We start from the raw sequence: 21,035 nt of genomic DNA, 5'->3' as shown, positions 1-21,035 counted from the left end.
GTTGCTGTAGGCCGTTCATCCCCTGAAGTGTTCTATCCCATTCGATAAGGTCATGGCCGATCGAGGCGTAGTCCCAAACCCCTGTCCCGTGTAACCCATGACCCGTGCATCAGTCAGACATCGATGTAACACCACCTTGAATAGATACAAAGGTCTGTCCTCTACCACTCACTTGGGGTTTGGGGGCGGGTTTGGAGATTTGCACGAATTAAAGCTGCTTGAGACAAGAGATGTTGTGAATGAGATGCTTTAATTTTAAACTTTGTTCTTTACATGGTTTGATAGGAAACGTTCTCTCACCAGCCGCCCCGCCACCCTCCTTCCTGATCTTCCTGTCTGTGGTTCCATTACATTTCACTAAATTCTGACCCGATCGGCCTGAGCATTCCCCAGCAGGACAACCCCTTCCCTCCCACACTGAGCCGAGTGAACTGCCTGTGAATTCCTTCCATTTCCAGCCTCAGGATGGGGAGGCCTAACCCGCCCTGGACTCTCGCTCTCATCCCACTCCCCGACAGCTCCTTGACATGTCGAGCCTCTCTCTCAGGAAGTGGAGGCCAGCATTGCTCTTTCGCTTCGCTGCTTCCAAAAAGCACATCTGACCATCCATCTCTCACCCTCCTCCTCAAACCTCCTTCCCTTTCCTCACTCCTTTCACTGTTGCTCTCTCTGCGCAATTGTTTAGAAGTCTTTCATCCTGGGGAAAAGGCCGGTGCTCTTCACCATTTCTCTTCCCTTCGCGATTATATAAACCTCTCTCAGGTCATCCCCTCAACCTCCTACAGTGCAGTGAAAACATAATCCCAGCCTACCTTTGTAACTCAACCCCTCCATTCCCAGCAACATCTTTGGGGAAGTATTTCTGAACCCTCTCTGACTTAATAATCTCCTTCCTATAACAGGGCGACCAGTACTGGACACAGTACTGCAGAAGAGGCCTCCACAATGACGTGTACCGCCTCAACATGACATCCCAACTCCTCCACCCCGAGGTCTGAGCAATGAAGGCAAGCTTGCCAAATGCTTTCTTAACCACGCTGTCTGTATGTGACACAGATTTCAAAGGATTATGTCCCTGGAGCCCTAGGTCTCTCTTTCCGACAACTCTCTGTCCTGGCCCGCTCTTTATAAATGACAACACAGTCTTCCCTCCTCACCCCTCTCAGGTCCTCACCCCGAACCATCCTCTCCCAGAACTCTGAGCTGTGGAAATTCACAGTCTCCACGTTTCCCCGTTTCAGGATTTTAAAATCCAAGAGTCTGGCACCCTCGAACTATCCCCGCTTCCTTCACTGGGACCGGCCTCACAACTCTCTGCAATCTCTTCAGCTCATTTCTTCATGTTCGAAAGTCCATGCAAACTCTGGTTTTTGGGGTCTGAGCTTCCAGCCCCTTTTGCTTCCTGTTGTTACAATATTTTTTTTTGGTGGGGGTCGTGTGTTTTTCGATCAACATGCACCACTGTAAATGGCTATGTCAACATTTTCTCCTCAAACGGTCACGGTGTAGTACTGGCCTCTGGCCAATAGGTAGTTCCGTGAAACAGGTTTCTGATATGTCCCAGCCATAGTTCCATCTTGTAGCTACGTACAAAAGTAAATGCACATCTGATTGTGAACAACACATAAAGTAATTCCGGTCACACTGATATGGAACTGGATGAGTGACATCCCACAGCAGCAGTATCCCACAATGCACAGCTGTTGACATGGCTGAGCTAATTGTCCATCCCAATGGGCAAGGGGAACCTGCAGTTCCGGTCGCCCTCTCCATGATTTCCAGAAGCTGAATTCCCGGGCTCGAGATCCGGGAATGACAGGATGTGTCCGCGGTTCGTTCCTACAGGAAGAGCTCCTTACAAATCCGGACTGTGTCATCCGGAGACATCACTGTGTGTCCAATTGTTCTGGGATCATGGAAGATTTCATGATCGTTTCCACCCTGAACAGATCAGACAGAGGTCCAGTCAGTTTCATTTCACCATCACCACTGACCCCTCCCCACCAAACCCCTCCTCCAAAAACCCATACCACTCCTTTCTCACACACACACATACACACACTCACCTTTCCCTCTCACACACACTCACCTTTCTCTCACACACACACCTTTCTCACAATCTCACACTCACCTTTCTCACATACACACACACACACCTTTTTCACACATACACCTTTCTCTCTCTCTCTCTCACACACACACACACATACACACACATCTTTCTCTCACATACACACACTCACCTTTCTCTCTCACACTCACCACCCTCCCTCCCCCGCCCCCAGACACTCACCACCCAACCTCCTTCACACCCAGATGCTCACCATCCACCATCCCCCATCCCCAGACACTCACCACCCTCCGTCCCCCACATCGGCTCCCTCCCCCTCCCCCACCCCCACACCCACATCGGCTCCCTCCCCCTCCCCCACCCCCACACCCACACCCACACCGGCTCCCTCCCCCTCCCCCACATCGGCTCCCTTCCCCTCCCCCCCTCCCCCACATCACCTCACCCCAACTTTCCAAACCCTCTCTCACCCTCCTCCCACCCTGAGAAACTAACTTCCTCGCTAAAACCCAAACCCGTAACATCCCCTTGACCCTCTCGTTAACTCCGACCCTCTCGTTATCCTCTGACCCTCTTGCTAACCCTCTGACCCTCTCATTAACATACTGACCCTTTTGTAAACACACCAACTCTCTCATTAACCTCTGACCCTATCGTTAAACCCTGACCCTCTCATTATCTCCCTGATCCAACCCTCTGATCCCCAGGTTAACCTAATACCCTCTCGTTAATCCTCTGACCCTCTCGTTAATCTCTGACCCTCTCGTTAATCTCTGACCCTCTCGTTAACCTCTGACCCTCTCATTAATCTCTGACCCTCTCATTAACCTCTGACCCTCTTAACTTCCTGAACCTCTCGTTAACTTCCTGACCTTCTTGTTAACCCACTGGCCCATTGGTTAACACTCTGACCCTCAGGTTAACCCATGACCCTCTGGTTGACTCCCTGACCCTCTGGTCAGTTCTTACCGGCTCAGTCTCATTCCCAAAGAAGTGGATGGTTTGAATCCCGTCCTTCTCCAGGATATCCAGGCAGTACCGTTTGTCCCAGCCCTCAGGAAAGATATCGAAACTGATCATTCCCCCTGGAGGAGAGAGGGACGGTGAATCCTGGAAGGAGGGAGGTTTCCTGCTCTCTCAGCCGGACATGCTGTGCTCGCTGGGGGGAGGGGCTGTTTTTACAGCACAGGCCCTGTGGGTCCTGACTGGTGTTCCTGCACCACACAAGGATTCTGTCATCCTCACCCCTCACTATGTACCCCCATAGGTTCCCCAATGCTATTCCCCTCAACAACTCCACCAGATAGAGAGACAGAGAGAACCATATTGTGGAAGTGGAATCAAGGGATGGTTACAAACATTGAAACCAGAAGCTAGAGGAGGCCATTCAGCCCTTCAATCCTGCTCTCCTTTTTAATACAATTGTGGCTGATCATCCAACTCCATTCCCTGTTCCTGCTCTCTCCCCGTTGATCCCTTTTAGCCCCAAGAACTATGTCTAACCCCTTCTTGAAAACAGCCGATGTTTTGGCTTGAACCACTTCCTGTTGGGGGGGACCTCCCCAGGCATTGCTGCTCTTAGTTTTTGTACCATTCTTGATTCTCCCTCCTGTCGTTGCCTTGGAGACCAATCTTCAGGTCTCTCGTGAATCAAGGACAATCCTGCAGAGTAAGCAACTCCGTCTCCTCATTCACAACCATCTGTGTGTACGTGTGTGTGTGTACACGTGTATGTTGGTGTACTCTATGTGGGTGTGTGCATGTGTGTGTACCCACCTGTGAGTGCATGGCTGAGAGAGTGTGCCCAGGGCTATTTGCATGTTGTCTCTGTAGCTATTCTGGAGGTGTGTTCTACATGTGTGTCAGTATTTATACATCCGAACATACCCGCATACATGTGTCGTGTGAGTGTGTCTGTTAGCATGTGTGTGTTAATGTGCGTCTGAGTGTGAATGTCTCTGCTTGATTCTGTACGTGTGTGTGTGTGTGTGTGTGTGTGTGAGAGAGAGAGAGAGAGAGAGAGACAGAGAGTGTGTCTGTTTGAGAGAGAGGGTGTGTGTGTGTTTGAGAGAGAGAGAGAGCATGTGTGTGAGAGACAGAGAGAGAGTGTGTGTGTGTCTATGAGTGTGTGTGTGTGTGTCTGTGAGTGTGTGTGTGTGTGTGTGTGTCTGAGTGTGTGTGTGTGTGAGAGTGTCTATGAGTGTGTGTGAGAGTGTCTATGAGTGTGTGTGCACGCGTGTGTGTGAGTGTCTATGAGTGTGGGTGCACGCGTGTTTGTGAGTGTCTATGAGTGTGGGTGCACGCGTGTTTGTGAGTGTCTATGAGTGTGTGCTTGCGTGTTTGTGAGTGTCTATGAGTGTGCGCGTGTTTGTGAGTGTCTATGAGTGTGTGTCTGCATATTTGTGAGTGTCTATGAGTGTGTGTGTGTTTGTGAGTGTCTATGAGTGTGTGTGTGTGCGCGTGATTGTGGGTGTGTGTGTGTGCGTGTTTGTGAGTGTCTATGTGTGTGTGTCTGTGTGTGCGTGTTTGTGAGTGTCTATGAGTGTGTGTGTGTTTTTGAGAGTGTCTGAGTGTGTGTGTGCGCATGTTTATGAGTGTGTGTGTGTGCGCATGTTTGAGAGTGTCTATGAGTGTGTGTGTGTGTGTGTGCGCGTGATTGTGGGTGTGTGTGTGTGCGTGTTTGTGAGTGTCTATGTGTGTGTGTCTGTGTGTGCGTGTTTGTGAGTGTCTATGAGTGTGTGTGTGTGTATGTGAGTGTCTATGAGTGTGTGTGTGTTTGTGAGTGTCTATGAGTGTGTGTGTGCGTGTGTGTGTGTCTATGAGTGTGTGTGTGCACGCGTGTTTGTGAGTGTCTATGAGTGTGCGCGTGTTTGTGAGTGTCTATGAGTGTGCGCATGTTTGTGAGTGTCTATGGGTGTGTGTGTGCATGTTTGTGAGTGTCTATGAGTGTGTGTGTGTTTGTGAGTGTCTATGAGTGTGTGTGTGTGCGCGTGATTGTGAGTGTGTGTGTGTGCGTGTTTGTGAGTGTCTATGTGTGAGTGTGTGTGTGTGCTTGTTTGTGAGTGTCTATGTGTGAGTGTGTGTGTGCGCGTGTTTGTGAGTGTCTATGACTGTGTGTGTGCGTGTTTGTGAGTATCTATGTGTGTGCGCATGTTTGTGAGTGTCTATGAGTATGTGTGTGCACGCGTGTTTGTGAGTGTCTATGCGTGTGTGTGTGCGTGTTTGTGATTGTGTATGTGTGTGTGGATGTTTGTGAGTGTGTATGTGTGTGTGGATGTTTGTGAGTGTGTATGTGTGTGTGGATGTTTGTGAGTGTGTATGTGTGTGTGTGTTTGTGAGTGTCTATGAGTGTGCGCGTGTTTGTGAGTGTCTATGAGTGTGCGCATGTTTGTGAGTGTCTATGAGTGTGTGTGTGTGAGAGTGTCTATGAGTGTGTGTGTGCACGTGTGTTTGTGAGTGTCTATGAGTGTGTGTGTGCACGTGTGTTTGTGAGTGTCTATGAGTGTGTGTGTGCACGCGTGTTTGTGAGTGTCTATGAGTGTGTGCGTGTTTGTGATTGTGTGTGTGTGTGGATGTTTGTGAGTGTGTATGTGTGTGTGTGTTTGTGAGTGTCTATGAGTGTGTGTGTGTGTTTGTGAGTGTCTATGAGTGTGTGTGTGTGCGTGTTTGTGAGTGTCTATCGTGTGTGGATGTTTGTGAGTGTCTATGAGTGTGTGCTTGTTTGTGAGTGTCTATGAGTGTGTGTGTGTGTATGTGCGCGCGTGTTTGTGAGTGTCTATGAGTGTGTGTGTGTGTGTTTGTGAGTGTCTATGAGTGTGTGTGTGTGTGTGTATGTGAGTGTCTATGAGTGTGTGTGTGTTTGTGAGTGTCTATGAGTGTGTGTGTGTGTGTATGTGAGTGTCTATGAGTGTGTGTGTGTGTGCGTGTTTGTGAGTGTCTGTGTGCGCGTGTTTGTGAGTGTCTATGAGTGTGTGTGTGTTTTTGAGAGTGTCTGAGTGTGTGTGTGCGCATGTTTATGAGTGTGTGTGTGTGCGCATGTTTGAGAGTGTCTATGAGTGTGTGCATGTTTGAGAGTGTCTATGAGTGTGTGCGTGTTTGTGAGTGTCTATGAGTGTGTGTATGTGTGTTTGTGAGTGTCTATGAGTGTGTGTGTGTTTGTGAGTGTCTGAGTGTGTGTGTGCGTGTGTGTGAGTGTCTATGAGTGTGTGTGTGCACGCGTGTTTGTGAGTGTCTATGAGTGTGCGCATGCTTGTGAGTGTCTATGGGTGTGTGTGTGCATGTTTCTGAGTATCTATGTGTGTGCGCATGTTTGTGAGTGTCTATGAGTGTGTGTGTGTGAGAGTGTCTATGAGTGTGTGTGTGTGTGCACGCGTGTTTGTGAGTGTCTATGAGTGTGTGTGTGTGCACGCGTGTTTGTGAGTGTCTATGAGTGTGTGTGTGTGTGCACGCGTGTTTGTGAGTGTCTATGAGTGTGTGTGTGTGTGCACGCGTGTTTGTGAGTGTCTATGAGTGTGTGTGTGTGCACGCGTGTTTGTGAGTGTCTATGAGTGTGTGTGTGCACGCGTGTTTGTAAGTGTCTATGAGTGTGTGTGTGTGAGAGTGTCTATGAGTGTGTGTGTGTGTGCACGCGTGTTTGTGAGTGTCTGAGTGTGTGTGTGTGCACGCGTGTTTGTGAGTGTCTATGAGTGTGTGTGTGTGCACGCGTGTTTGTGAGTGTCTATGAGTGTGTGTGTGCACGCGTGTTTGTGAGTGTCTATGAGTGTGTGTGTGCGTGTTTGTGATTGTGTATGTGTGTGTGAATGTTTGTGAGTGTGTATGTGTGTGTGTGTTTGTGAGTGTCTATGAGTGTGTGTGTGTGTTTGTGAGTGTCTGTGTGTGTGTGTGTGTGCGTGTTTGTGAGTGTCTATCGTGTGTGGATGTTTGTGAGTGTCTATGAGTGTGTACGTGTTTGTGAGTGTCTATGAGTGTGTGCGTGTGTGTGTGTGCGCGCGTGTTTGTGAGTGTCTATGAGTGTGTGTGTGTGTGTGTTTGTGAGTGTCTATGAGTGTGTGTGTGTGTATGTGAGTGTCTATGAGTGTGTGTGTATGTGAGTGTCTATGAGTGTGTGTGTGTGCGCGTGATTGTGGGTGTATGTGTGTGTGCGTGTTTGTGAGTGTCTATGTGTGTGTGTCTGTGTGTGCGTGTTTGTGAGTGTCTATGAGTGTGTGTGTGTTTTTGAGAGTGTCTGAGTGTGTGTGTGCGCATGTTTGAGAGTGTCTATGAGTGTGTGTGTGTGTGTGTGCGCATGTTTGAGAGTGTCTATGAGTGTGTGTGTATGTGAGTGTCTATGAGTGTGTGTGTTTGTGAGTGTCTATGAGTGTGTGTGTGCGTGTGTGTGAGTGTCTATGAGTGTGTGTGTGCACGCGTGTTTGTGAGTGTCTATGAGTGTGCGCATGTTTGTGAGTGTCTATGGGTGTGTGTGTGCATGTTTGTGAGTGTCTATGAGTGTGCGCATGTTTGTGAGTGTCTATGGGGGTGTGTGTGCGTGTTTGTGAGTGTCTATGAGTGTGTGTGTATGTGAGTGTCTATGAGTGTGTGTGTGTGCGCGTGATTGTGGGTGTATGTGTGTGTGCGTGTTTGTGAGTGTCTATGTGTGTGTGTCTGTGTGTGCGTGTTTGTGAGTGTCTATGAGTGTGTGTGTGTGTGTGTGTGTGCACGCGTGTTTGTGAGTGTCTATGAGTGTGTGTGTGTGTTTGTGAGTGTCTATGAGTGTGCGTGTGTGTGTTTGTGAGTGTCTATGAGTGTGCGTGTGTGTATGAGTGTCTATGAGTGTGTGTGTGTGTGTTTGTGAGTGTCTATGAGTGTGTGTGTGTGTGTGTGCGCGCGTGTATGTGAGTGTCTATGAGTGTGTGTGTGTGTGTTTGTGAGTGTCTATGAGTGTGTGTGTGTGTGTGTGTGTGTCTAAGAGTGTGTGTGTGTTTGTGAGTGTCTATGAGTGTGTGTGTGTGTATGTGAGTGTCTAAGAGTGTGTGTGTGTGTATGTGAGTGTCTATGAGTGTGTGTGTGTGCTTGTTTGTGAGTGTCTATGTGTGAGTGTGTGTATGCGTGTTTGTGAGTGTCTATGACTGTGTGTGTGCGTGTTTGTGAGTATGTGTGTGTGTGCGTGTTTGTGAGTATCTGTGTGTGTGCGCATGTTTGTGAGTGTCTATGAGTGTGTGTGTGTGAGAGTGTCTATGAGTGTGTGTGTGCACGCGTGTTTGTGAGTGTCTATGAGTGTGTGTGTGCGTGTTTGTGATTGTGTATGTGTGTGTGAGTGTTTTTTAGTGTGTATGTGTGTGTGAGTGTTTGTGAGTGTGTATGTGTGTGTGGATGTTTGTGAGTGTGTATGTGTGTGTGTGTTTGTGAGTGTCTATGAGTGTGTGTGTGTGTTTGTGAGTGTCTATGTGTGTGTGCGTGTTTGTGAGTGTCTATCGTGTGTGGATGTTTGTGAGTGTCTATGAGTGTGTGCGTGTGTGTGTGCGCGCGTGTTTGTGAGTGTCTATGAGTGTGTGTGTGTGTTTGTGAGTGTCTATGAGTGTGTGTGTGTGTGTATGTGAGTGTCTATGAGTGTGTGTGTGCGTGTTTGTGATTGTGTATGTGTGTGTGAGTGTTTTTTAGTGTGTATGTGTGTGTGAGTGTTTGTGAGTGTGTATGTGTGTGTGGATGTTTGTGAGTGTGTATGTGTGTGTGTGTTTGTGAGTGTCTATGAGTGTGTGTGTGTGTTTGTGAGTGTCTATGTGTGTGTGTGTGTGTGCGTGTTTGTGAGTGTCTATCGTGTGTGGATGTTTGTGAGTGTCTATGAGTGTGTGCGTGTGTGTGTGTGTGCGCGCGTGTTTGTGAGTGTCTATGAGTGTGTGTGTGTGTTTGTGAGTGTCTATGAGTGTGTGTGTGTGTGTGTATGTGAGTGTCTATGAGTGTGTGTGTATGTGAGTGTCTATGAGAGTGTGTGTGTGTGCGCGTGATTGTGGGTGTATGTGTGTGTGCGTGTTTGTGAGTGTCTATGTGTGTGTGTCTGTGTGTGCGTGTTTGTGAGTGTCTATGAGTGTGTGTGTGTTTTTGAGAGTGTCTGAGTGTGTGTGTGCGCATGTTTGAGAGTGTCTGTGTGTGTGTGTGTGTGCGCATGTTTGAGAGTGTCTATGAGTGTGTGCATGTTTGAGAGTGTCTATGAGTGTGTGTGTGTGTGTGTATGTGAGTGTGTGTGTGTGTGTGTGTATGTGAGTGTCTATGAGTGTGTGTGTATGTGAGTGTCTATGAGTGTGTGTGTTTGTGAGTGTCTATGAGTGTGTGTGTTTGTGAGTGTCTATGAGTGTGTGTGTGTGTGAGTGTCTATGAGTGTGTGTGTGCACGCGTGTTTGTGAGTGTCTATGAGTGTGTGTGTTTGTGAGTGTCTATGAGTGTGTGTGTGTGTGAGTGTCTATGGGTGTGTGTGTGCATGTTTGTGAGTGTCTATGAGTGTGCGCATGTTTGTGAGTGTCTATGGGGGTGTGTGTGTGCGTGTTTGTGATTATCTATGTGTGTGTGCATGTTTGTGAGTGTCTATGAGTGTGTGTGAGAGTGTCTATGAGTGTGTGTGTGCACGCGTGTTTGTGAGTGTCTATGAGTGTGTGTGTGCGTGTTTGTGATTGTGTATGTGTGTGTGGATGTTTGTGAGTGTGTATGTGTGTGTGTTTGTGAGTGTGTATGTGTGTGTGTTTGTGCGTGTGTATGTGTGTGTGAGTGTGTTTGTGAGTGTCTATGAGTGTGTGTGTGCGTTTGTGAGTGTCTATGAGTGTGTGTGTGCGTGTTTGTGAGTGTCTATGAGTGTGTGTGTGTGTGTGTGTGCGCGCGTGTTTGTGAGTGTCTATGAGTGTGTGTGTGCGCGTTTGTGAGTGTCTATGAGTGTGTGTGTGCGTGTTTGTGAGTGTCTATGAGTGTGTGTGTGTGTGTGCGTGCGCGCGTGTTTGTGAGTGTCTATGAGTGTGTGTGTGTGTGTTTGTGAGTGTCTATGAGTGTGTGTGTGTGTTTGTGAGTGTCTATGAGTGTGTGTGTGTATGTGAGTGTCTATGAGTGTGTGTGTGTATGTGAGTGTCTATGTGTGAGTGTGTGTGTGCGTGTTTGTGAGTGTCTATGACTGCGTGTGTGTGCGTGTTTGTGAGTATGTGTGTGTGTGCGTGTTTGTGAGTATCTGTGTGTGTGCGCATGTTTGTGAGTGTCTGAGTGTGTGTGTGTGAGAGTGTCTATGAGTGTGTGTGTGCACGCGTGTTTGTGAGTGTCTATGAGTGTGTGTGTGTTTGTGAGTGTCTATGAGTGTGTGTGTGCGTGTGTGTGTCTATGAGTGTGTGTGTGCACGCGTGTTTGTGAGTGTCTATGAGTGTGCGCATGTTTGTGAGTGTCTATGGGTGTGTGTGTGCATGTTTGTGAGTGTCTATGAGTGTGCGCATGTTTGTGAGTGTCTATGGGTGTGTGTGTGTGTGTGTTTGTGAGTGTCTATGACTGTGTGTGTGCGCATGTTTGTGAGTGTCTATGAGTGTGTGTGAGAGTGTCTATGAGTGTGTGTGTGCACGCGTGTTTGTGAGTGTCTATGACTGTGTGTGTGTGCGTGTTTGTGATTGTGTATGTGTGTGTGGATGTTTGTGAGTGTGTATGTGTGTGTGTTTGTGAGTGTGTATGTGTATGTGTGTATGTTTGTGAGTGTGTATGTGTGTGTGTGTGTGTGAGTGTGTGTGTGTGTGTTTGTGAGTGTCTATGAGTGTGTGTGTGTGTTTGTGAGTGTCTATGAGTGTGTGTGTGCGTGTTTGTGAGTGTCTATCGTGTGTGGATGTTTGTGAATGTCTATGAGTGTGTGCGTGTTTGTGAGTGTCTATGAGTGTGTGTGTGTGTGTGTTTGTGAGTGTCTATGAGTGTGTGTGTGTGTGTGTGTGTGCACGCGTGTTTGTGAGTGTCTATGAGTGTGTGTGTGTGTTTGTGAGTGTCTATGAGTGTGCGTGTGTGTGTTTGTGAGTGTCTATGAGTGTGCGTGTGTGTATGAGTGTCTATGAGTGTGTGTGTGTGTGTTTGTGAGTGTCTATGAGTGTGTGTGTGTGTGTGTGCGCGCGTGTATGTGAGTGTCTATGAGTGTGTGTGTGTGTGTTTGTGAGTGTCTATGAGTGTGTGTGTGTGTGTATGTGAGTGTCTATGAGTGTGTGTGTGTGTGTGTGTGTGTCTAAGAGTGTGTGTGTGTTTGTGAGTGTCTATGAGTGTGTGTGTGTGTATGTGAGTGTCTAAGAGTGTGTGTGTGTGTATGTGAGTGTCTATGAGTGTGTGTGTGTGCTTGTTTGTGAGTGTCTATGTGTGAGTGTGTGTATGCGTGTTTGTGAGTGTCTATGACTGTGTGTGTGCGTGTTTGTGAGTATGTGTGTGTGTGCGTGTTTGTGAGTATCTGTGTGTGTGCGCATGTTTGTGAGTGTCTATGAGTGTGTGTGTGTGAGAGTGTCTATGAGTGTGTGTGTGCACGCGTGTTTGTGAGTGTCTATGAGTGTGTGTGTGCGTGTTTGTGATTGTGTATGTGTGTGTGAGTGTTTTTTAGTGTGTATGTGTGTGTGAGTGTTTGTGAGTGTGTATGTGTGTGTGGATGTTTGTGAGTGTGTATGTGTGTGTGTGTTTGTGAGTGTCTATGAGTGTGTGTGTGTGTTTGTGAGTGTCTATGTGTGTGTGCGTGTTTGTGAGTGTCTATCGTGTGTGGATGTTTGTGAGTGTCTATGAGTGTGTGCGTGTGTGTGTGCGCGCGTGTTTGTGAGTGTCTATGAGTGTGTGTGTGTGTTTGTGAGTGTCTATGAGTGTGTGTGTGTGTGTATGTGAGTGTCTATGAGTGTGTGTGTGCGTGTTTGTGATTGTGTATGTGTGTGTGAGTGTTTTTTAGTGTGTATGTGTGTGTGAGTGTTTGTGAGTGTGGATGTTTGTGAGTGTGTATGTGTGTGTGTGTTTGTGAGTGTCTATGAGTGTGTGTGTGTGTTTGTGAGTGTCTATGTGTGTGTGTGTGTGCGTGTTTGTGAGTGTCTATCGTGTGTGGATGTTTGTGAGTGTCTATGAGTGTGTGCGTGTGTGTGTGTGTGCGCGCCTGTTTGTGAGTGTCTATGAGTGTGTGTGTGTGTTTGTGAGTGTCTATGAGTGTGTGTGTGTGTGTGTATGTGAGTGTCTATGAGTGTGTGTGTATGTGAGTGTCTATGAGAGTGTGTGTGTGTGCGCGTGATTGTGGGTGTATGTGTGTGTGCGTGTTTGTGAGTGTCTATGTGTGTGTGTCTGTGTGTGCGTGTTTGTGAGTGTCTATGAGTGTGTGTGTGTTTTTGAGAGTGTCTGAGTGTGTGTGTGCGCATGTTTGAGAGTGTCTGTGTGTGTGTGTGTGCGTGTGCGCATGTTTGAGAGTGTCTATGAGTGTGTGCATGTTTGAGAGTGTCTATGAGTGTGTGTGTGTGTGTGTATGTGAGTGTGTGTGTGTGTGTGTGTATGTGAGTGTCTATGAGTGTGTGTGTATGTGAGTGTCTATGAGTGTGTGTGTTTGTGAGTGTCTATGAGTGTGTGTGTTTGTGAGTGTCTATGAGTGTGTGTGTGTGTGAGTGTCTATGAGTGTGTGTGTGCACGCGTGTTTGTGAGTGTCTATGAGTGTGTGTGTTTGTGAGTGTCTATGAGTGTGTGTGTGTGTGAGTGTCTATGGGTGTGTGTGTGCATGTTTGTGAGTGTCTATGAGTGTGCGCATGTTTGTGAGTGTCTATGGGGGTGTGTGTGTGCGTGTTTGTGATTATCTATGTGTGTGTGCATGTTTGTGAGTGTCTATGAGTGTGTGTGAGAGTGTCTATGAGTGTGTGTGTGCACGCGTGTTTGTGAGTGTCTATGAGTGTGTGTGTGCGTGTTTGTGATTGTGTATGTGTGTGTGGATGTTTGTGAGTGTGTATGTGTGTGTGTTTGTGAGTGTGTATGTGTGTGTGTTTGTGCGTGTGTATGTGTGTGTGAGTGTGTTTGTGAGTGTCTATGAGTGTGTGTGTGCGTTTGTGAGTGTCTATGAGTGTGTGTGTGCGTGTTTGTGAGTGTCTATGAGTGTGTGTGTGTGTGTGTGTGCGCGCGTGTTTGTGAGTGTCTATGAGTGTGTGTGTGTGCGTTTGTGAGTGTCTATGAGTGTGTGTGTGCGTGTTTGTGAGTGTCTATGAGTGTGTGTGTGTGTGTGCGTGCGCGCGTGTTTGTGAGTGTCTATGAGTGTGTGTGTGTGTGTTTGTGAGTGTCTATGAGTGTGTGTGTGTGTTTGTGAGTGTCTATGAGTGTGTGTGTGTATGTGAGTGTCTATGTGTGAGTGTGTGTGTGCGTGTTTGTGAGTGTCTATGACTGCGTGTGTGTGCGTGTTTGTGAGTATGTGTGTGTGTGCGTGTTTGTGAGTATCTGTGTGTGTGCGCATGTTTGTGAGTGTCTGAGTGTGTGTGTGTGAGAGTGTCTATGAGTGTGTGTGTGCACGCGTGTTTGTGAGTGTCTATGAGTGTGTGTGTGTTTGTGAGTGTCTATGAGTGTGTGTGTGCGTGTGTGTGTCTATGAGTGTGTGTGTGCACGCGTGTTTGTGAGTGTCTATGAGTGTGCGCATGTTTGTGAGTGTCTATGGGTGTGTGTGTGCATGTTTGTGAGTGTCTATGAGTGTGCGCATGTTTGTGAGTGTCTATGGGTGTGTGTGTGTGTGTGTGTTTGTGAGTGTCTATGACTGTGTGTGTGCGCATGTTTGTGAGTGTCTATGAGTGTGTGTGAGAGTGTCTATGAGTGTGTGTGTGCACGCGTGTTTGTGAGTGTCTATGACTGTGTGTGTGTGCGTGTTTGTGATTGTGTATGTGTGTGTGGATGTTTGTGAGTGTGTATGTGTGTGTGTTTGTGAGTGTGTATGTGTATGTGTGTATGTTTGTGAGTGTGTATGTGTGTGTGTGTGTGTGTGAGTGTGTGTGTGTGTGTTTGTGAGTGTCTATGAGTGTGTGTGTGTGTTTGTGAGTGTCTATGAGTGTGTGTGTGTGTTTGTGAGTGTCTATGAGTGTGTGTGTGCGTGTTTGTGAGTGTCTATCGTGTGTGGATGTTTGTGAATGTCTATGAGTGTGTGCGTGTTTGTGAGTGTCTATGAGTGTGTGTGTGTGTGTGTTTGTGAGTGTCTAAGAGTGTGTGTGTGTGTGTGTGTGTGTGCGCGCGCGTGTTTGTGAGTGTCTATGAGTGTGTGTGTGTGTTTGTGAGTGTCTATGAGTGTGTGTGTGTGTATGTGAGTGTCTGAGTGTGTGTGTGTGTGTGTGAGTGTCTAAGAGTGTGTGTGTGTATGTGAGTGTCTAAGAGTGTGTGTGTGTGTGTGTATGTGAGTGTCTATGAGTGTGTGTGTGTGTGTGAGTGTCTAAGAGTGTGTGTGTGTATGTGAGTGTCTATGTGTGAGTGTGTGTGTGCGTGTTTGTGAGTGTCTATGACTGTGTGTGTGTGCGTGTTTGTGAGTGTCTATGAGTGTGTGTGTGTGAGAGTGTCTATGAGTGTGTGTGTGTATGTGAGTGTCTATGAGTGTATGTGTGTTTGTGAGTATCTATGAGTGTGTGTGTGTGTGTTTGTGAGTGTGTGTGTGTGTCTATGAGTGTGTGTGCGCATGTTTGTGAGTGTCTGAGTGTGTGCATGTTTGTGAGTGTTTATGAGTGTGTGTGTGTATGTGAGTGTCTATGAGTGTGTGTGTGTGTGTATGTGAGTGTCTATGTTTGTGTGTGTGTGTGTGTCTATGTGTGTGTGTGTGTGTCTATGTATGTGTGTGTGTGTATGTATGTGTGTGTGTGTGTGTCTATGTGTGTGTGTGTGTGTGTCTATGTATGTGTGTGTGTGTGTCTATGTGTGTGTGTGTGTGTGTCTATGTATGTGTGTGTGTGTGTCTATGTGTGTGTGTGTGTGTCTATGTGTGTGTGTGTGTGTCTATGTATGTGTGTGTGTGTGTCTGTGTGTGTGTGTGTGTGAGTGTCTATGAGTGTGTGTGTGTGTATGTTTGTGAGTGTCTATGAGTGCGTGTGTGTTTGTGAGTATCTATGAGTGTGTGTGTGTGTGTTTGTGAGTGTGTGTGTGTGTCTATGAGTGTGTGTGCGCATGTTTGTGAGTGTCTGAGTGTGTGCATGTTTGTGAGTGTTTATGAGTGTGTGTGTGTGTGTGTGTCTATGTGTGTGTGTGTGTGTGTGTCTATGAGTGTGTGTGTGTGTGTGTGTGTCTATGAGTGTGTGTGTCTATGAGTGTGTGTGTGTGTCTATGAGTGTGTGTGTCTATGAGTGTCTCTGAGTGTGTGTGTGTGTGTGTGTGTGTCTGTGTCTGTGAGTGTCTGTGAGTGTCTGTGAGTGTCTATGAGTGTGTGTGTGTGTCTGTGAGTTTCTATGATTGTCTGTGAGTGTCTATGAGTGTGTGTGTGTTTGTGAGTGTCTATGAGTGTGTGTGTGTGTCTGTGAGTGTGTGTGTGTCTGAGTGTGCGCATGTTTGTGAGTGTCTATGAGTGTGTGTGTGTCTGAGTGTGCGCATGTTTGTGAGTGTCTATGAGTGTGTGTGTGTGCGTGTTTGCGAGTGTCTGTGTGTGTGTCTATGTGTGTGTGTGTGTCTGTGAGTGTGTGTGTGTGTGTGTGTCTGAGTGTGCGCATGTTTGTGAGTGTCTATGAGTGTGTGTGTCTATGTGTCTATGAGTGTGTGTGTGTGTGTGTCTATGAGTGTGTGTGTGTGTCTCTATGAGTGTGTGTGTGTGTGTCTGTGAGTGTGTGTGTGTCTATGAGTGTGTGCGTGTTTGTGAGTGTCTATGAGTGTGTGCGTGCGTGTTTGTGAGTGTCTATGAGTGGGTGTGTGCGTGTTTGTGAGTGTCTGTGTGTGTGTGTCAATGTGTGTGTGTGTGTGTGTGTGTGTGTGTGTCTGAGTGTGCGCATGTTTGTGAGTGTCTATGAGTGTGTGTGTGTGTGTGTCTGAGTGTGTGTGCACGCGTGTTTGTGAGTGTCTATGAGTGTGTGCTTGTGTGTTTGTGAGTGTCTATGAGTGTGTGTGTGCGTGTTTGTGATTGTGTATGTGTGTGTGGATGTTTGTGAGTGTGTATGTGTGCGTGTTTGTGCGTGTGTATGTGTGTGTGTTTGTGCGTGTGTATGTGTGTGTGTTTATGAGTGTCTATGAGTGTGTGTGTGCGTTTGTGAGTGTCTATGAGTGTGTGTGTGCGTGTTTGTGAGTGTCTATGAGTGTGTGTGTGTGTGTACGCACGTGTTTGTGAGTGTCTATGAGTGTGTGTGTGTGTGTGTGTTTGTGAGTGTCTATGAGTGTGTGTGTGTGTATGTGAGTGTGTGTGTGTGTTTGTATGTGAGTGTCTATGAGTGTGTGTGTGTATGTGAGTGTCTAAGAGTGTGTGTGTGTGTGTGTTTGTGAGTGTCTATGAGTGTGTGTGTGTGTGTGTTTGTGAGTGTCTATGAGTGTGTGTGTGTGTATGTGAGTGTCTATGAGTGTGTGTGTGTGTGTGTATGTGAGTGTCTATGTGTGGGTGTGTGTGTGCGTGTTTGTGAGTGTCTATGAGTGTGTGTGTGAGAGTGTCTATGAGTGTGTGTGTGCACGCGTGTTTGTGAGTGTCTATGAGTGTGTGTGTGCGTGTTTGTGAGTGTGTGTATGTGTGTGTGGATGTTTGTGAGTGTGTGTGTTTGTGAGTGTGTATGTGTGTGTGTTTGTGAGTGTCTATGAGTGTGTGTGTGTGTTTGTGAGTGTCTATCGTGTGTGGATGTTTGTGAATGTCTATGAGTGTGTGTGTGTGTGTGTGCACGCGTGTTTGTGAGTGTCTATGAGTGTGCGTGTGTGTGTTTGTGAGTGTCTATGAGTGTGCGTGTGTGTATGAGTGTCTATGAGTGTGTGTGTGTGTGTATGTGAGTGTCTATGAGTGTGCGTGTGTGTGTATGTGAGTGTCTATGAGTGTGTGTGTGTATGTGAGTGTCTATGAGTGTGTGTGTGTTTGTGAGTGTCTATCGTGTGTGGATGTTTGTGAATGTCTATGAGTGTGTGTGTGTGTGTGTGCACGCGTGTTTGTGAGTGTCTATGAGTGTGTGTGTGTGTTTGTGAGTGTCTATGAGTGTGCGTGTGTGTGTTTGTGAGTGTCTATGAGTGTGCGTGTGTGTATGAGTGTCTATGAGTGTGTGTGTATGTGTTTGTGAGTGTCTATGAGTGTGCGTGTGTGTGTATGTGAGTGTCCATGAGTGTGTGTGTGTATGTGAGTGTCTATGAGTGTGTGTGTGTGTATGTGAGTGTCTATGAGTGTGTGTGTGTGTGTATGTGAGTGTCTATGAGTGTGTGTGTGTATGTGAGTGTCTAAGAGTGTGTGTGTGTGTATGTGAGTGTCTATGAGTGTGTGTGTGTATGTGAGTGTCTATGAGTGTGTGTGTGTGTGTATGTGAGTGTCTATGAGTGTGTGTGTGTATGTATGTGAGTGTCTATGAGTGTGTGTGTGTGTGTATGTGAGTGTCTATGAGTGTGTGTGTGTGTATGTGAGTGTCTATGAGTGTGTGTGTGTGTGTATGTGAGTGTCTATGAGTGTGTGTGTGTGTATGTGAGTGTCTATGAGTGTGTGTGTGTATGTATGTGAGTGTCTATGAGTGTGTGTGTGTGTGTATATGTGAGTGTCTATGAGTGTGTGTGTGTATGTATGTGAGTGTCTATGAGTGTGTGTGTGTGTGTATGTGAGTGTCTATGAGTGTGTGTGTGTATGTATGTGAGTGTCTATGAGTGTGTGTGTGTGTGTATGTGAGTGTCTATGAGTGTGTGTGTGTATGTATGTGAGTGTCTATGAGTGTGTGTGTGTGTGTATGTGAGTGTCTATGAGTGTGTGTGTGTATGTATGTGAGTGTCTATGAGTGTGTGTGTGTGTGTATGTGAGTGTCTATGAGTGTGTGTGTGTGTATGTGAGTGTCTATGAGTGTGTGTGTGTATGTATGTGAGTGTCTATGAGTGTGTGTGTGTGTGTGTGTATGTGAGTGTCTATGAGTGTGTGTGTGTGTGTGTGTGTGTTTGTGAGTGTCTATCGTGTGTGGATGTTTGTGAATGTCTATGAGTGTGTGTGTGTGTGTGTGCACGCGTGTTTGTGAGTGTCTATGAGTGTGTGTGTGTGTTTGTGAGTGTCTATGAGTGTGCGTGTGTGTGTTTGTGAGTGTCTATGAGTGTGCGTGTGTGTATGAGTGTCTATGAGTGTGTGTGTATGTGTTTGTGAGTGTCTATGAGTGTGCGTGTGTGTGTATGTGAGTGTCTATGAGTGTGTGTGTGTATGTGAGTGTCTATGAGTGTGTGTGTGTATGTGAGTGTCTATGAGTGTGTGTGTGTGTATGTGAGTGTCTATGAGTGTGTGTGTGTGTGTATGTGAGTGTCTATGAGTGTGTGTGTGTATGTGAGTGTCTAAGAGTGTGTGTGTGTGTGTATGTGAGTGTCTATGAGTGTGTGTGTATGTGAGTGTCTATGAGTGTGTGTGTGTGTATGTATGTGAGTGTCTATGAGTGTGTGTGTGTGTGTATGTGAGTGTCTATGAGTGTGTGTATGTGAGTGTCTATGAGTGTGTGTGTGTGTATGTGAGTGTCTATGAGTGTGTGTGTGTATGTATGTGAGTGTCTATGAGTGTGTGTGTGTGTGTATGTGAGTGTCTATGAGTGTGTGTGTGTATGTGAGTGTCTAAGAGTGTGTGTGTGTGTGTATGTGAGTGTCTATGAGTGTGTGTGTATGTGAGTGTCTATGAGTGTGTGTGTGTGTATGTATGTGAGTGTCTATGAGTGTGTGTGTGTATGTGAGTGTCTATGAGTGTGTGTGTGTGTATGTATGTGAGTGTCTATGAGTGTGTGTGTGTATGTATGTGAGTGTCTATGAGTGTGTGTATGTGAGTGTCTATGAGTGTGTGTGTATGTGAGTGTCTATGAGTGTGTGTGTGTATGTATGTGAGTGTCTATGAGTGTGTGTGTGTGTGTGTATGTGAGTGTCTATGAGTGTGTGTGTGTATGTATGTGAGTGTCTATGAGTGTGTGTGTGTGTGTATGTGAGTGTCTATGAGTGTGTGTGTGTATGTATGTGAGTGTCTATGAGTGTGTGTGTGTGTGTGTGTGTGTGTGTGTGTGTCTGAGTGTGCGCATGTTTGTGAGTGTCTATGAGTGTGTGTGTGTGTGTGTCTGAGTGTGTGTGCACGCGTGTTTGTGAGTGTCTATGAGTGTGTGCTTGTGTGTTTGTGAGTGTCTATGAGTGTGTGTGTGCGTGTTTGTGATTGTGTATGTGTGTGTGGATGTTTGTGAGTGTGTATGTGTGCGTGTTTGTGCGTGTGTATGTGTGTGTGTTTGTGCGTGTGTATGTGTGTGTGTTTATGAGTGTCTATGAGTGTGTGTGTGCGTTTGTGAGTGTCTATGAGTGTGTGTGTGCGTGTTTGTGAGTGTCTATGAGTGTGTGTGTGTGTGTACGCACGTGTTTGTGAGTGTCTATGAGTGTGTGTGTGTGTGTGTGTTTGTGAGTGTCTATGAGTGTGTGTGTGTGTATGTGAGTGTGTGTGTGTGTTTGTATGTGAGTGTCTAAGAGTGTGTGTGTGTATGTGAGTGTCTAAGAGTGTGTGTGTGTGTGTGTTTGTGAGTGTCTATGAGTGTGTGTGTGTGTGTGTTTGTGAGTGTCTATGAGTGTGTGTGTGTGTATGTGAGTGTCTATGAGTGTGTGTGTGTGTGTGTGTATGTGAGTGTCTATGTGTGGGTGTGTGTGTGCGTGTTTGTGAGTGTCTATGAGTGTGTGTGTGAGAGTGTCTATGAGTGTGTGTGTGCACGCGTGTTTGTGAGTGTCTATGAGTGTGTGCTTGTGTGTTTGTGAGTGTCTATGAGTGTGTGTGTGCGTGTTTGTGATTGTGTATGTGTGTGTGGATGTTTGTGAGTGTGTATGTGTGCGTGTTTGTGCGTGTGTATGTGTGTGTGTTTGTGCGTGTGTATGTGTGTGTGTTTATGAGTGTCTATGAGTGTGTGTGTGCGTTTGTGAGTGTCTATGAGTGTGTGTGTGCGTGTTTGTGAGTGTCTATGAGTGTGTGTGTGTGTGTACGCACGTGTTTGTGAGTGTCTATGAGTGTGTGTGTGTGTGTGTGTGTTTGTGAGTGTCTATGAGTGTGTGTGTGTGTATGTGAGTGTGTGTGTGTGTTTGTATGTGAGTGTCTAAGAGTGTGTGTGTGTATGTGAGTGTCTAAGAGTGTGTGTGTGTGTGTGTTTGTGAGTGTCTATGAGTGTGTGTGTGTGTGTGTTTGTGAGTGTCTATGAGTGTGTGTGTGTGTATGTGAGTGTCTATGAGTGTGTGTGTGTGTGTGTATGTGAGTGTCTATGTGTGGGTGTGTGTGTGCGTGTTTGTGAGTGTCTATGAGTGTGTGTGTGAGAGTGTCTATGAGTGTGTGTGTGCACGCGTGTTTGTGAGTGTCTATGAGTGTGTGTGTGCGTGTTTGTGAGTGTGTGTATGTGTGTGTGGATGTTTGTGAGTGTGTTTGTGAGTGTGTGTGTTTGTGAGTGTGTATGTGTGTGTGTTTGTGAGTGTCTATGAGTGTGTGTGTGTGTGTGTGTGTTTGTGAGTGTCTATCGTGTGTGGATGTTTGTGAATGTCTATGAGTGTGTGTGTGTGTGTGTGCACGCGTGTTTGTGAGTGTCTATGAGTGTGCGTGTGTGTGTTTGTGAGTGTCTATGAGTGTGCGTGTGTGTATGAGTGTCTATGAGTGTGTGTGTGTGTGTATGTGAGTGTCTATGAGTGTGCGTGTGTGTGTATGTGAGTGTCTATGAGTGTGTGTGTGTATGTGAGTGTCTATGAGTGTGTGTGTGTTTGTGAGTGTCTATCGTGTGTGGATGTTTGTGAATGTCTATGAGTGTGTGTGTGTGTGTGTGCACGCGTGTTTGTGAGTGTCTATGAGTGTGTGTGTGTGTTTGTGAGTGTCTATGAGTGTGCGTGTGTGTGTTTGTGAGTGTCTATGAGTGTG

The 21,035-nt window shown here is 46.7% G+C and overlaps 1 protein-coding gene across 1 annotated transcript in view; it reads right to left on the bottom strand.

The window, feature by feature from the left end:
- Positions 1 to 240: 240 nt before the first annotated feature.
- Positions 241 to 21,035, bottom strand: part of LOC132831246 (phosphomannomutase 1-like) — an 85,363-nt gene continuing 64,568 nt past the window's right edge. The window contains exons 7-8 of the mRNA XM_060849259.1: positions 3,041 to 3,156; positions 241 to 1,941 (exon numbers count right to left, since the gene is read on the bottom strand). Coding sequence (XP_060705242.1) covers positions 1,840 to 1,941; positions 3,041 to 3,156 — 218 coding nt within the window. The 3' untranslated portion in view covers positions 241 to 1,839. The remainder of the gene's footprint in view (positions 1,942 to 3,040; positions 3,157 to 21,035) is intronic.

The sequence above is a fragment of the Hemiscyllium ocellatum genome, chromosome 33, assembly GCF_020745735.1.
Source record: "Hemiscyllium ocellatum isolate sHemOce1 chromosome 33, sHemOce1.pat.X.cur, whole genome shotgun sequence".
Lineage (NCBI taxonomy): Eukaryota > Metazoa > Chordata > Chondrichthyes > Orectolobiformes > Hemiscylliidae > Hemiscyllium > Hemiscyllium ocellatum.
Note: the sequence above shows the minus strand (reverse complement) of the source record. Positions and strands in the feature narration are given on the sequence as shown.